This window comes from Coffea arabica, chromosome 2c (genome assembly GCF_036785885.1).
Source record: "Coffea arabica cultivar ET-39 chromosome 2c, Coffea Arabica ET-39 HiFi, whole genome shotgun sequence".
Lineage (NCBI taxonomy): Eukaryota > Viridiplantae > Streptophyta > Magnoliopsida > Gentianales > Rubiaceae > Coffea > Coffea arabica.
The window spans coordinates 70,406,779-70,422,737 of record NC_092312.1 but is presented as its reverse complement, the minus strand read 5'-3'; the positions used below and the strand labels follow the sequence as shown (position 1 = coordinate 70,422,737).

At 34.4% G+C, this 15,959-nt stretch overlaps 1 protein-coding gene and 1 long non-coding RNA gene across 3 annotated transcripts; both read left to right on the top strand.

Annotated features, from left to right (window-relative positions):
* Positions 1-4,116: 4,116 nt before the first annotated feature.
* Positions 4,117-6,929, top strand: LOC140035411 (uncharacterized). The gene is made up of 4 exons (XR_011839598.1): positions 4,117-4,234; positions 4,431-4,760; positions 4,861-5,394; positions 6,581-6,929. It is a non-coding gene; the product is annotated as an uncharacterized lncRNA (long non-coding RNA).
* A 3,015-nt stretch (positions 6,930-9,944) lies between these two features.
* LOC113724600 (uncharacterized) lies at positions 9,945-14,525 on the top strand. 2 transcript variants are annotated; one of them, XM_072076284.1, is made up of 5 exons: positions 9,945-10,604; positions 11,762-13,607; positions 13,699-13,903; positions 13,987-14,141; positions 14,258-14,525. In XM_072076284.1, the coding sequence occupies exons 2-5, from the start codon at positions 13,511-13,513 to the stop codon at positions 14,407-14,409; spliced, it is 609 nt and encodes a 202-aa protein (XP_071932385.1). In that variant the 5' UTR covers positions 9,945-10,604; positions 11,762-13,510; the 3' UTR covers positions 14,410-14,525. Both variants share the same exon structure in this region; 1 of them encodes a protein (XP_071932385.1).
* Positions 14,526-15,959: the final 1,434 nt, after the last annotated feature.

Sequence of the window (15,959 nt, the reverse complement as noted above, 5' to 3'; positions counted from 1 at the left end):
TTCTCAATAATCACTATAAATATTATGAATTTAATAGGTGATGATTTTCATCAAAAGTTGACATAAACAACCTCTAACAAGTGGTATCAGAATAAGTTATTGTTGATTATTGGAAAATAGTTTGGATTTAGTAATTCATAATTTTCAAATTTTTTTAATAAAAAACTACGATTAATTTTGGTTTTGTTTACATCACGATTAGATTCATAGTTTTTGAGTTTCTTAATAAAGAACTCAATCAACTTTGGTTTTGTATGCATCGTGGCTGGTAGCATGCAGTGATGGATTTAAGGTGGGGCCACTAGGGGTACGGCCTCCATTGCCCCCCTTAAATTTTTACAATATCCATAAAATTTTGATATAATTTCAAGTGTGTTTCCGAAGTTTTTTTATGAAGGAAGTGAAAGAATTATGTGATCTTTTATGTTGGTTCATGAACTAATATTCTAAAATGATATGTGGGTCACACAGTTTCATTTGAAATAAGTTAAAAAAAAAAACCTTTTCATTTTAAGTTATTTGTGAATATTTTTTTTGCTTAAAAAACTAGAAAAAAAGTAGATAAAAAATTTTAATACTACTTTTGCCCAAAGAGAATTTTTTCTGACTCCGCCACTAGTAGCATGAATTGTGTTTCTGTTCATTAAACATATAGACTAAGGGCGAACGCCAGGTATCCACGTTGGATGTGGTCGTCCTCCGCGTGGCGGCTGGGGATTCGTTTGATGCTGACGTGGAACGAATGCATTGGTTGGCAACTGTTCTACATGCACCGGATCCTTCCTCTCGCCGTGGGCCTGCTTTTGTCTCTTTCCTTGGCACTGTTTTCTTCTGCCCTGCAGGCGGTTGGCTGAGCTTGTCGGTCACCTCTCTGCCAGTTTGTCAGTCTTCTTTGTACCGACTCTACCCACTCCTCCTTCTGCACTCTTCTTTGCACTCCAAGTTTTAGGTCCTTGTGCACTCATTTTCCCCCTCCTCTCTGTTGTGTTTCCACTCATTTTGCACGTCTTCCTGCTTCGAAGACCTATCTTTCGTTAGTTCTGTTTGGCTGCCGCCAGGCACCTCTCTGCTCTTCTCTCCTTCTTTGCCTTTCTTTCTCCACCACAAATTTCTTTTCTTTCCACTCCAAAATTTATCTTCCCCGCGCCGCATTTTACCAAAATTTATTTTCCGTCTTCTATTCTCCTTTTTTTTGCTGCTACATTGCTTTGTCCTCGCATCTCTTCCCCTCTTTCTCCCCATCTTGCAGCTATATCGCCTCAGATTTTACTGTTTCTCCCAGCCCCTTACACGCCTTCTCCACCTACTGTCTCATCTTGCCTGCTGGCAGATTAGGTTGCTGCCATGATGGCCCATGTTGTTGCTTCTCCTTACCTCTCCCCACAATTAACCATTTGCTTTTCCGTTCCTGTTTTGCTCCTGCTGCTTCTCCCCCCCTTTCCCATTTCGCTATGCCAGGTAACCTCTCCTCCTCTTTTGTTCATCTGCTTTTATCGCCTTTTCCATTTCCCTTCCCCGTCGTCCTCTGCTGCGCCCTCTGATTGCAGGTTTGTCTTTTGCATTTTTCTTTTCCCCACGATAGTTGTCCATTACACCTCCAACTAATTAAAGCCTCTCTTTTGAAGTAATCCCCCCCGGTTTTCCTCTACTCTCCCCCCCGGCCCTTTACAGTATTCCTTCGATTTCTTTTACCACAATTTGCTTTGTGCAGCTGCTTCTCAGTCTTTCATACGGTTTTTTTTCCGCATCTTTTTTTACTTTCACCTCCTTTTACTTATGCAGGCCCGTTTCAGCTGGTTCGTCTAGCTTGTTCTTATGCTTTCGCCTGTCTATTGCTTCAAGTAATTTCCTTTCTACTTACTTTTGCATGAGCCTTTTGTTCTTTTTGGATTCTTATTGTTATTGTTATCGGTTGCTTCTCTGTTTGCTTCAACCCCTCCCCCTCTCTCTTACTGCTTAGCTTGTTCCCTATGATTACATACTATGTTTGCTTTCTTTTGTCCCCCTCTCTTTCTTTTTTTGGGGGGAGAAACCCAGTGGATAGATTGACCTGTTATCAGAGTTTTTGGTGAGATTTGACTCTCGCATTGGGCTGGATGCTTCAGAGGAACTTCCTTTCCTCTCTCTCTCCGTCAATCGCCTTTCTCAATCATCATCTCTTTCTTTTTCTTTCTTCAGAAAGCCCTCATCTTCTCTTTATTTTCATCTTTTCTTTGCCTTTATCTTCTAATCTAATCTAACCCTGAAGAAATGATAAAGAAAAAAAAATGGTTCCATATTTTGCTTGAAGGATTGTTGGCTTGAAAAAAATAAGAAACAGTTTTTTTTTCTCTTTCATTTTTTTGCATCATCGTCTCTTTTTTCCTTATCTTTCTCTTCAATTATCCCCTCATCTCTCTCATCTTCTTTGTCATTTTTTTTTCTTTCCGATTTTGATTGAGAACAACAACAATAACAACGAGGATGGTTGGGATTTTTTTGGGTTTCTAATCTTTTCTTCTTTCTCTCTCTAGCCTTTTGGATCTTTTTTTGTGGGGGTTTAGCAGTCAAATTTTTATATATTAATTTGTATATATCTTTGATGTTGCGGGTGCAAAAAAATGGAAATGTCTTTTGGCATCCAGCATCTCGATGAGAGTGAGTTTGTGTAACTTTTTTCCCTTTTTTATAAAGTGCATCTCTTTTGTTTTTCTATTTCCTTCCTATGTTACTGCATGATTTTTGAGCAACTGGTAGTGGAATCCTCTGGAATGTATATGTTGGAAGAGCTTTCGGGTTAGAGTTTGGGATCCAAAGAAGCCCTTACGGTCAAGATTTTGCATAAATCCTATGGTTAGAATTTTGGAACCCCATCTCGTGTCTTGATGTTTTATATAGGTTATTTGGAGAAGCAAAAGTCAAAGTTTTTTACTTTTCTCTCTTTCTCTTTAGAAAGGAAACCCCTTTTTCCCTTTTCTTGCCTAAGGACTACTTGTAGTTTTTTTTTTTTTTGGAGAAAGAGATGGGAAAAAATTGTCGCTTTCTGTTTTCTTGTATTTTTTTGTTAACTAATATGCTCCAAGAGATCTAGGATCTTTCAGAAAAATTTGAAGTGTCGTTTTATGTATTTGTATGAATTGATATATTGTGTTTTCATTTGTTTATTTGTTATTGTTAGGGTATAGATGGAGAATTAAGAGGCAAATTTGACGGTAAATTTGCAGGCTTGGAGTGAAAGGTTACAATAGAGAAAAATGAAAGCTTCCCAGAATATCATATCCAAGGGTTCTCTCTCTCTCTCTCTCTCTCAATGTCCCCTTTTATCTGTTAGATCCACTTTTGATTAAAACTATGAATTTTTTTTTACTGCAAATATCCTTATGTTAGTATAATTTGCTTTAAATTACTAGTAGTTTAAATTGCTTGGAGTATAATTTTTTTGTATTGAAAATTTTTGAAGTAAGTGATCTTACTTGATGGTCAAAGTAGAACCATACGAGGCCCTGCTGGGGTTATTATCAATGGTTTCTTACTACAAGCATATTTTTTTCAAGTGTACAATGTTGAGGACTCTTAAACGATAGGGAAGGTGGGTATAAAAATTACTAATGAGTCATGAAATCCTGAACCAAGGTCTCTGACCCTAGGCTTGAGAAATCTTGAAGGTTTCTGAACCTCCCGGTTTGGCTTGCCTCTCCATGTTTTGTAATTTTGTTTTTCAGAATTAGTTATTTATATCATTTTTATATTGTGATGGTGTTATTTTCAATCCCACCTCTTCCTTCTTGACTTACCATTTTTTTTATTTGTTGGTTTATTCCTAACACCAATTTTTCTAAATAATGTCTTTTGCCATTACTTTTCCATTGCAATAGTGGTGACTTTGTTCAATTTGTTGTATGGGTTCCAGATTTTTACTTCTTGCTCCATTTATTTGTCTCAAATATTCTGTGCAGAAGGCATTCAATGGAAAATGATATTGTTTCTTAATGTTTATGTGCCATCATCCAGTATAAGAAGGAAAAATTTTTATCCATGCACGGATTATACTTGGTTTAGAGCCCATGATTGCGATTGTTTTTTCTTTTTTCTTTTTGGGTATTTTGAGTATCCAAAACTGATCTTCTGTTTTTAATAGGTATTTTGTGTTAAGCTGATCGCTGGTAGTGATAGAAGGGAATCTGCTTGGATTATTCTCACCAGTTTTAAGGCTACTTAAGTTTGTTTTATGTTTAGCCTTTTCCTCCTTAATTAGGTATATTTAGTCTTTTGATATATTGTTGTTTACTTTATGTTTCTTTTACCATGAGATCCTTGTAATTTTGTAGTCTCTAAGTTTTTATGAAAATTTTCATTTATTGCACATTATTTAATATTTGATTTGAAATTCATTTGTTAGCTTGCTTATATGCAGTTTCAATGTATTGATGTATTCATATTTTGGTTCATAGCTTGTTTTCTTCAACATGTATATAAAAGGGGGAATGCAATGCCTCAAGATGGTGCTTGTGTAGCTGACGCCGCAACATGTGATTGGTTGGAGAGTGTTTGTCCAAGCCTTTCTTATGTTCCCATTTCATTTACTTTTCATTCTTTTTAAACGCAGATGTGATTGATTGAAGAAGGTCACCTGCTCTCCCATTTCTTTTCCTTGTTCATCACCATTCTCCTCTCTCTCTAAGCCCATCTCTCTGTTTTCTTCTTCATTTTCCTAAACGGCCCCAAAGCCCTTCTATCTCTTTTCTTCTCCATAACCGGCACCATCAGGACCGAAACAGATGGTAATTTTTTTCCTTTCCCTCCCTGAATTTCTCTAGCCTTTTGTGTTTCTTTTTAGCTTTAGTTGTCTAATCTAATTGGTATATATTTTTGATATTGCAGGTGAAAATTTTCGAATCTTTTTCAGCATTCTTGTGAGACTCTGAGATTTTTTTCCTTTTTTTAAATTGGGTTCTAAAACACGTGGTTAGCTTTGCTCTTTTTTTCCCCTTTCTTTTGCCTTGTATTCTCCATTTTCTTGACATATTTGTATCTTGATTTTGCTGTTGGCCAAAAAGCATTAAAAAGGATTTAATAAATTTGAGAAAGTTTCTTGGAACTTTTCCCCCGATCTAATGCCTTTATAAGAAATTGTATCTTGATTTTGCTCTTGCCCAAAAAACATTAAAAAGGATTTACTAACAAATTTTATAAAGTTTTTTGAACCCACGTAGTAGTTCCAGAAACCCTATCTCGACATCATCTCCTTCAAATCCCAAAGGGTTGATGTCTCTTCTCTCGCCGTTCCCTTCTCGCTCTCCAAAACAAGGAGTATGGTTGGAAGAATTAAATCCAAAAACAAGGAAATCTGATTTTCTGTCCATGCTTTCTTGGGAGACCGAGGCTGTCAAGAGAAGATCATTATCAAAAAAAATTGTATGTGATTTTGCTTCTTTCAGTTTCATTCTTACAGATCTCAGTTTTTTCACTATTTTTTTACACGCATTTTTAATAGTTCTCCTGTTACTTATTTGTCCTTTTTTCCATGGCCTTCCACAGCACCTGTACAAACTTATGTGATTTTCTATTATGTATGGGAAAATTGCTTGGTGTATTTTTTGGTTGTTTTGGATTCATGGGGTTGTTCAAATTTTAGCACAATGTCTTTGGCTAAAAACTTGGTAATTATTTCTGTGTAACATTTTATAACCTTCTTTTTTTCTATTTGTTTCCATTTTGCATATGAACAATTTATTTTTGCTCATATTTATTGTTGTTCACTTTTTGGGTTGAATTTTATAGGGGTAATGCTTTGTTTTGTACCAGTCAGTCTAAGCCCAAGCTTTGGGCTTTTAGCATAGTTCAGCTTTGGACAGCTGTTACACTTTATTTAGCAAAATATCTTAGTCAAATGGATGTGCTTGTATACTAATAATTAGTAGATATCTCTGTTGATTAAGAGAAAACGATTAAGTTTCTATTGATTATCTTTTCTGCTATTTAACTTGCAAACGGTTTCTTTGTGTCCTTATTTAGCATTAAATTAGATGGACACCGGGCTCTTCATGATGGAATTAGGTATTAAATTTATCGACATATAATAAAGCAAATAATGGCCTTCTACTACTTTTAAAGTGCTCATTGTAACCTTTTTTATTTCACCTTTCGTTTTAATATAACTATCTCTATGAATGGAAATTTTTTTTACAACAGTGTCTGTATTGTGTATATAATAATGTAATGGAAAATTGTGTATTTGTAGTTATTGCATGTTTTATATTGTAGTTGAAGATTGTTCATTTATTATTTGGCTACACTGGTGCAGTATGCCCCAACCTATGAATTGTACAAAAACCTTTGCCCCATACTTTTGCCTTCAGGGATAATTATATGGAAAAAAGCTTGTCTGGCATATAGGTGCATAGATAGACACAGATGTTGATGTTCCTGTAAGTGAAAAAAGTTAGCTTAAAATGGCAAGGCTAATGATAAAAGAAAAAAAACTATGATATACTTTTGGAAAATATGTTAATTGCTGCTAATATTTAACCGTATAAAGTGAATTTTTGCAGTACCACTCAAGAATGCTTCTGCCATTTGATTAACAAAACTACGTGTTTAGTTATGTAGGAAGCAGAATCGGCCACCCTTGAAGCATTATCAAGATCAAAGCCTGGAAACGTATGACCTTGGATACTAACAGTAGCTATGTGATCACTGTATTACCTACTATAAATGTATATCAGCTCTCGATGCTTTATATCTCACGTGGATGGTGTTATCATGATATTTTTGTTTGATTTGAAATCTTGTACAACTTGGTGAGTTATTTTGTACCAAGAGTTTCCATTCCTTTTGCTACTGATGTATTGAGAGGATAGAATTGTGGCTTATATGAATAATCCTCCTCCTTTTTTGGTCAAATGCAATTCATCCCACTAAAGGTGATATGTAAGCAGAGTTTCTTTTCATCGGATTTCTTGAAGTTACAGGCTAATGAAAACCTTTTTGGTTATTGTACTACACAGTAATGTGTTTTTTGGTCTTTGGGTTAGTTTGAAGTGTAAGATTCTAATAACAAGGAAAAGCCTTGATGCAATACTACACTCTGCATTTTTTTTTCTTTTCCTTATTGAGCCAGAACAGGTTTGATATGTAATGAGAACCTCTGAACTGCGGTCTACTGGTCTTAAGTTTCATAAATGTACATTATCTCATGCACTCATCTTTCCTTTTATGGGATTCTAGCTGTTGATGTCCATCCAATGATCAAGGGTTGAATTGCATCAAGGCTTGTGTAACTTCCTTTTTTCTTTTTTTGTGTGTGTTAAGTAGTTGACCATCCCCTATGCTATTGATGTATTGACAGGATACACCCTGCATTAGTAATCCTCCTCCGTTTTTGGTCAAATGCAGTTTATCTCACTAAAGTTGATATGTAAGCACAGTTTCTTTTCCTCAGATTTCTTGAAGTTACAAGCTAATGAAGCCATTTTGGTTATTGTACTACAAAATAATGAGTCTTTCTTTGCGGTCTTTGGGTTAGTTTGATGCAATTATGAAAACAGATGATTGGTTGTATCAGATTCTAATAAAAAGGCCAAGCCTTGATGCAATACTACATTGGGCTGTTTTTTTTTTTTTTTTTTTCATTTTGAGCTACAAAGTCACAGGTTTTTGTGTACATAAAAAGTGTAAGGTAGCATTATATGGTGATATATTATTTTGTTTGCTTTACATATTTATAATGCCTGTATAATTACACCTTTCCAGTACAACTGATTTTTCGCTCATATTCCTGTATAATATAGCTCCATTTTGTGCTGCTAATTTTCATTCTCCCCTATATTACTAGCTAAAGGTTAACTGGGCATGTATACCACCGCGCACAGCGCGGTGTTACCACCTAGTAGTCAATAGGCATGAATTGAGATTCCAATGTATTCCGTCCAATCACGCCACCGATTCATTGTATTGGTTACACATGAATCTACTGGGTCCACCGTAACCAAATTTCAGTTGGTTGTACAGATTCATTATTTACTATGATACTTTCATTGGCTAACTTTCTATGTGTAACCAAGGTTAAGACAAAACCTTATACAAAGTGATTGGTCTTCGATATGGGCCTTTATAGCTCAATTTGTTGACAATTGGATTCATTGACTTGTTCTTTTTTTTTTTTTAAGAATAAATATGCATATATTTATGTTAAGAAAATTAGATTTTCTCTAGTTTGAGTGAACTCTAATAAAATTAAAAGAGACATTTAAGCCTTACAAAATTCATAAGGTTGGCCCACTAAATATATAATCTTATAAGGCATTTATGAATTTCAAGAAAATTTTGACTTGAATGCTAAATTTGGATCAAGTTATGGATATAGACTTTTAGTCCAATAAGTCTCGATCTATTTAATTGGTTTGACTGATTTGATCACGCTTGATCACAATTGATTGGTTGACCAGATTTGACTAGTTTAATTGGTTTGATCAGGTTTTGACCATAATTGATCAAAGTTGACTTTGATCAAAATTTTTGTATAATTTATGTAATTTTAAATTTGAATATTAGTGTAAATATACATTTTTTATAATAAATTAATTGAAACAATATGCCACTGAAATGCTCTCTATTGTGAAAATTAATTTGTTCTAAAATATAACTAGTTAGGTACTTGCAATTTTGTGAATATTGATCGATTCAAAGGAAGGTCAATATTTAACAAGATTGCATTTGTACTTATGATAATAAATACGTGATAATTATTTATATTTTTTACATGTGAATTATAAATTTGCCCAAAAAAATTATTTTTTGACATGATATTATTGTCAGTGTTTATTACTGCGCTGAGATATCATTTAGAAATTAATATTTTTGTCTAAAAATAAAATATTAATGGAACATCAGTATCTTGAGATAGGGTTACCATTATTTGAATTTATTATTATTTTGATCTATGTGAACTTGTTTTAATTATTTCATATTTTCTGTTCAGCTGTGAATGATTTTACAAATATTACTACCAACATCAATAATATTCTTGTATTGAATGGTGCAAACTTTAAGTCTTAGAAAGAAAATCTCTTAATATTTTTTAAAATAATGAATCTCGACCTTGTATTAAGAGCTGATTCTCCTTCACCTTTTATAGATCAAAGTACCCCTGATACAAAAAGGGATAAGGAAAGGTGGGAGAGATCAAATCACTTATGTTTGATGATCATTAAAAAGGTTGTTTCAGAAGCATTCTGAGAAACAATATCAGAAACGATAACTACTGATAAGATGTTTCTTTAGAATATTGAAGAAAAGGTTTGTCAAAAACAAAAAAACTGAAATAAATATACTTTTGACATGCCTAATTTTAATGAAATATAGTAGTAAAGATAATATCAGAGAGTACATCATGAAGATGTCTCATCTTATTTCTAAATTAAATGCATTTAAGTTAGTACTCTCTAAAGAGTTATTAGTGCATTTGGTTTTGATATCTCTTCCTACACAGTTTAGCCAATTTAAGGTGAGTTATAACTGTCAAAAGGAGATTTGATCTCTAAATAAACTAATCTTACACCAAATAAAAAAAGAAAAAATGTTGAAACAAGATTAGATAGAGAGTGCTCGTTTAATTTCAACCACTAATAATAAAAGTAAGAGACATAAAAAAAAAAGAAGAAAAAGAAGCTGCAAGTACCATAGTTATTAAACCCGGCCCGGCCCGGCCCGGCGGTCGAACCGTTCGAACCGGTGACCCGGTCATGAAACCGGGCCGGGTTACTAGTTAGATCGGAATTGCAAAGAACCCGCCTAGACTCGTTCGACTCGGACGGTTGAACCATGGAACCGCTAGAACCGGCGGTTATTGATAAATCCGGTGGGTTTTGGCAATTTTTTTGAAGTTACCATTTTACCCAATTCTTTTATTTTGACCATTCACAGTACATGGGCATTATCATCTTTTCGCTACATTTTTAGCCAATTAGAAGAGAAAATCAGAAAAATTGAAGAGGGATTCGGGCATTTGGGCATTCGGCCGTCATTGGGGATTTAGGCATTTAGGGATTCTTTTCTTCTTTGTTTCTCTTGAGAAGTGAGAACGAGTTGAGATTTGAGAACTTCTTGAGCATTTAAGGATTCGGCAAGCAATGTTCCAATTTTTCGGCTTTCAATTTTTCAGGGCTACGGCTTTCAATTTTTCTTTCCTTTGCTTTGCTAATTGCTCTAGCCTCTGAGAGTGAAGTTCGAACTTGCCGCAGCCGCTGCTAGAATTCTTCTAGGAAGCGCCGCTGCCACCGAAGCTGCCATTGAAGGGTGAAGCTTTGTTGCCGGTTGCAACTGGACACACACCACGGCACCTTGGAAGTTCGAAGTTGCCGCAGCCGCTGCCGCCTGCCAAAATTCTTCCAGGAAGCGCCGCTGCGACCGAAGCTGCCATTGAAGGGTGAAGCTTTGTTGCCGGTTGCAGCTGGACACACACCACGGCACCTTGGAAGTTCGAAGTTGCCGCAGCCGCTGCCGCCTGTCAGAATTCTTCTAGGAAGCTGCCGCTGCCACCGAAGCTGCCATTGAAGGCTGAAGCTTTGTTGCCGGTTGCAGCTGGACACAGACGGACAGACCACAGCACCAGTGAAGCCTTGAAGGTAAGTAAAACGGAAATTTAACTGATGACATGCTTCAAGAAAGTAGAAATTTAACCTTTGACATTTTAATTACGTCTGTTGCCGAAGGCCACGAACCCATTCTGTTAAAAAAAAGAGGTTGAGCCATATTTCACCTTGCAAATACCTCAAGCCCAAGTTTAACAGCTAATTCGAGAGTATTTGAAGCTAAGTATTCAAGAATATCCCTAATCCATAAAAAAAAAAAATTAAATCTCAGCTATTCCTCAATATTGGCTCAGCTGAATTGCAAAATGTACCACCAAAAAAAAATGACAGATAACTGATGCGACATAGATTCTTGCATTAGCATGTGACTATATTTTATTTGAGTACATACATCGAATTTCTGCTCTAAATTAAACCATGCCAAATAATCTGAATTGAGTTTTGTTTCAACGTTGATTTAGATCAATTGCATGTGAATTGGTCTTGCCAAAAATAATTAGGATACGTGAACATTAGCTATTCGATAGATTATGTTTAATATTATCCAACAAAAAATTTAAAAAGAAAGGCATTGGGAAAGGTTGTGTAACTTGTGTTACAAAATAAAATCTATATAAGTTTTTTTTAATTATTAGTCTTGCACAATTAAATTAGTCGAGACACCTTGAATTACCAAAAAATTTTATGATATTAATGGCTAATATGCAGCTCGGGGCAAATATTTTTTGATTGCATATACAAAGGACATTCACTTCTTATAATATTTGTAGTAATAACTCATAGTACCTTCTTTTCTCTTTTCCTTTTTCATCTTCTTCTATATGTAGTAAGGGAATGCCATATATAATTTAGTAGTTTTTCTTTCCAAAAAAAAAAAAGTGATATGGAGAAATCAATATACAAGATACAATAAACAAAGGTTGTTTAATTCTTCTTGTGATTCCTCCCATAGCTTGAATCTTGATACCATATTTCATTTCATTCCCCAAACATCAAAATCATGAATAGTGATATGGATCCATCTCAATCGAACTTTCAAGGGATAATGACAATAAGGCATTTAGCTTTCCATTATGTTTGCATTTAAGTTTCACTTTTTCGTTTCTGAATTAGAAAGCATATATAAATGTCATTTTCCTAGCTATAAATGTTATTTTTTTAAATAAAAGATATGTTTTATTACTTTTCAGATAGCTTGTAATGGACTCTATTGGAGAAACACCGTCTCAAACACCAAGTACAGAACCAACACCTAGTACATCAAATTCTCAAAATCAACCTCTAACAAGGGGAAAGACAGACCCTGCATGGTCTCATTGTAGAGAAGATTCTGTGTCCAACAAAAAAGTTAAGTTCTTGGTATGTATTCATTGTGGAAAAAGAATTCGAGGAGGTGGTATCAATCGATTCAAACAGCACCTTGCAGGCTTAAAAGGGGAGACAACACCTTGTCTGAAGGTTGATGAACAGATTAGATTTGAAATGCTAGAAAACTTGAAAGCTGTGGAAAGCAAGAAAAGAAGCTTGAAAGAACGCTCAAGGGGAAGTGATTTATATGGTCAAGATCTAAGACAACATGAAGAGGAGGTATACATGCAAGATGTAGAAGATATTCAAGAGATTCAACCACCTCCCACTAGTGAAGTTTCAAAAGGAAAAAAAGTTCTTCAACAACACAAAAAAGGAAAAACAATAGGGACTTTTTTTATGCCAAGAGCTACTCCAGGAGGTCAACCATCCATCAAAAGTGTGATGCAAAGCAAAGAAACTAAAGAGAAGGTTGACTTGGCAGTTGCGAAGTGGATGATTGATGCTTCCATTCCCTTCAATGCAGCAAACTCTGCATATTATCAAACAATGTTTGATGCTGCTTGTTCTTTTGGGGCTGGTTACAAAGCGCCTAATTTCTATGACTTGCGTGGCTATTTATTGACAAAAAATGTTGAGCAAGTTAAGAATTTTGTTAATAGCTTTCGTACAAGTTGGAAAGAAACTGGATGTACTATTATGGCTGATGGATGGACTGACCAACAAAGGAGAACTCTCATCAACTTTCTAGCTTATTGTCCTAGAGGAACTATTTTTCTGAAATCAGTTGATGCCTCGGATGCTTCTAAGACTGCAGAGATGTTGTATAAGTTGTTTAGAGAAGTGGTTTTATTTGTTGGGGTGGAAAATGTGGTACACTTCGTCACTGACAATGCTGCCAATTATGTTGCTGCAGGAAGATTATTAGAAAGGGAATTTCCAACACTTTATTGGTCTCCATGTGCTGCTCATTGTCTAAATTTGATGCTACATGATATGGGCAAGTTAGATGAGGTTAGTAAAGTGGTTGGACATGCTTCAAAAATAACAAAATACATTTATAATCATTGTTATCCATTGCATTTGATGAGAAAACACACTGGTGGAAAAGAAATTATTCGGCCTGCTCCTACACGTTTTGCTACTAATTTCATTGCATTGCAAAGTATTTTAGTGCAAAAAGATGCTTTAAGAGCTATGGTGACTTCAAAAGAATGGACTCTTTCAGCATATGCTAAGGAGAGTAAAGCAAAAAAATTTGTGGATCTTGTGCTAGATTCTATATTCTGGAAAGAATGTGCTATAATAGTTCAATTAACTGAGCCTCTTGTTCGAGTTCTAAGAATTGTTGATAGTGATGAAAGGCCTGCTATGGGATACTTGTATGCTGCCATGCATAGAGCCAGAGAAGAGCTTTTGAGAAGATTCACAAGAAAAAAAAAACAGTTGATCCTTATTTAAGAATAATTGATTCAAGATGGGATAGTCAGCTTCACAAAAATCTTCATGCTGCCGGTTATTGGCTCAATCCTGCTTATCAATATAATTCTCTTGATTTGGAAAAGCACAGGCATGCAACATCAGGACTTTTGGATGTGATTGAGAGATATTCTTATGCAAATCCTGATTTGATGAGTAATTTGACCGGAGAGATGAGATTATTTCGTAAAGCTGAAGGTGATTTTGGTAGAGTCTCTGCTATACGAGATCGTGATGTCATGCTTCCAGGTACCCAAAAATTAACTTCATTTTTATTGATGATTTGATTTTAATTGTAAAATATTATATTCTGACTTTTTTCCTTTATTTATTGCAATAGATGAATGGTGGACATGTTATGGTAGCACTGCACCTAATTTGCAAAAACTAGCTATACGTGTTCTAAGCCAAACTTGCAGTGCTTCTGGCTGTGAAAGGAATTGGAGTTTATTTGAGCATATCCACTCAAAGAAGAGAAATAGATTGGAGCATCAAAGACTAAATGATTTGGTTTATGTACACTACAATTTAAGACTACAACAAAGGTAAACTACATTTTGCAATCTGATTTTTGTTTTAATATGACGACATTTGTTATTTAACTAGTTTTAATGTTTTGTATTATTAGAAATGCAAGGGGTAGAAATTATGATCCTATTGATTTTGAGGACTTCAGCGCCAATGAAACTTGGATTTTGGATGATGAACCTTCACAATTAACTCCAGTTGAATTAGAAAGCTTTAGGAATGAAATAGCTACATTTGCTATCAGCCGACAAAGTGGTGAGTTATTCTATTTGAGCCATATGCTTGCTTATTCTTTGTTAGTTTGTTTTTCGTTTTTGGCTAAATATTATCTAAATTTAGAGAATAATTCATTGATTTTTGTACTTGTGTAGATGAAACTCTAAATTTGGATGATTTGGACACTGGAGATGAAGATGAGACCAATAATGAAGAGAATGTTGAAAGAAATGATCTTAATGTGGGCTGTGATGTAAATGAATTTGGTGGTATTGAATTTGGCAGAAGTTGGGAACCATGGGCATGAATAATAGATGGAGTGAACTACTCAAGTGATAATTGTGGTGTTGTTTATGTTCATGACTTTATGTTTGGTTGTATTGAATTGGTCGTTTATGACTTATGTTTCATGGTTTGATACTTATATTTATCATTTATATTTGTGTGTAATTTACTGATTTTAGTTTGAATTCATGAATTGTTGATCACATATGGTTATGGATTATGTGTGTGAAATGAATTATGAACTATGAACTATGAACAGGTTATAACTTGTTGGGATTTAAGAATTTCTGTAATTATATTATAATTTACATGTTTATTAATTATATTATATATTTTTTTTATTATATATTGTGACCCAACGGTTCAACCAGTGATCCACCGGTTGAACCACTGACCCGTCAACCCGGTCCTCTTGCCGGGTTGATGTCCGGGTTGGTTTTAATAACTATGGCAAGTACAACACCTCAAAATAAACAATAAAAGAAATCGGTTGATTCGGGAAAGAATGGTTGTTTTCTTCTGTGAAGGTGAAAGGCATAAAAAAAAAACATTGCATCAATTATTATACTTGGCATGCTAGGAAATGTATGCTTCTAAATTTGGATTGTTCTGAAATTATTCTAATTTTGGCACCTAAACACACATGGTGGCTAGATTCTGGTGCAAAGACTCACATTGGTGTGTCTATGCAAGATTTCTGAATTGCCAAAAGTCTAGTGCTAATAAAAGACATATCTATATATTTGATTGATTTTGTTGGTGGTTTTTTTTAGAGTTGTAGGATTAAACACTTTTATTAATTTAGACAATTATTGTATTGTTTCTTTGTTATTCTAATTCTATTTTTTTCTATAAGTACAAGAGGATTAAGTTATCATGTATATCCAACCTTATTCTATAGGTTAACCAGTTAACCGATTAAATTGGGTTAGGGTATGCAATACAATTTTGCTAAACCACTACTTGCCGTTAGGGTCTTGTATATTCAACGTTATTCTACAAGTTAAACAATAAGCGGTTAATCGATTAAATAGGGATAGAGTATGTAATACAATTTTGTTGAACTATTACTTGCGTTTAGGGTCAATAAAATTGCAAATAGATTGATTATCCCTTAGAGTTGACCAAAAAATCCAAAATTCAACAACTCGTTCATTAATTTTAAAAGGATGGTTTGGGCGAATTGGGTTATGAGTTTTATTAGATTGGGTAAGAAAAATCTAACTTATTTATTAGGCGGGTTGGATTTTTTATTTGGGTACCTAATACCCAACTTATTTAAAAATAATTCAAAACAATAAATACAAGATTTAATACACATATGTCCAATCACTTGCATTTGAACATGTATTAATAATTCATTGACCAATTTGTATTCAAAATTCTTATATATATGTTTTCAATCAATTTTTAAAATTTTTATTTAAAAGAAAAAGAAACTTGAAGTAAACTCATGCTTATTTTACTTTTACTATAATAGTTAAACTTACTCAACTTCTATAATAATTTATTTTGCCTTTTAAAAGTATGTTGTTTTCCACCCTTTTTTTTGTGATTGTTTTTAAGTTGTTA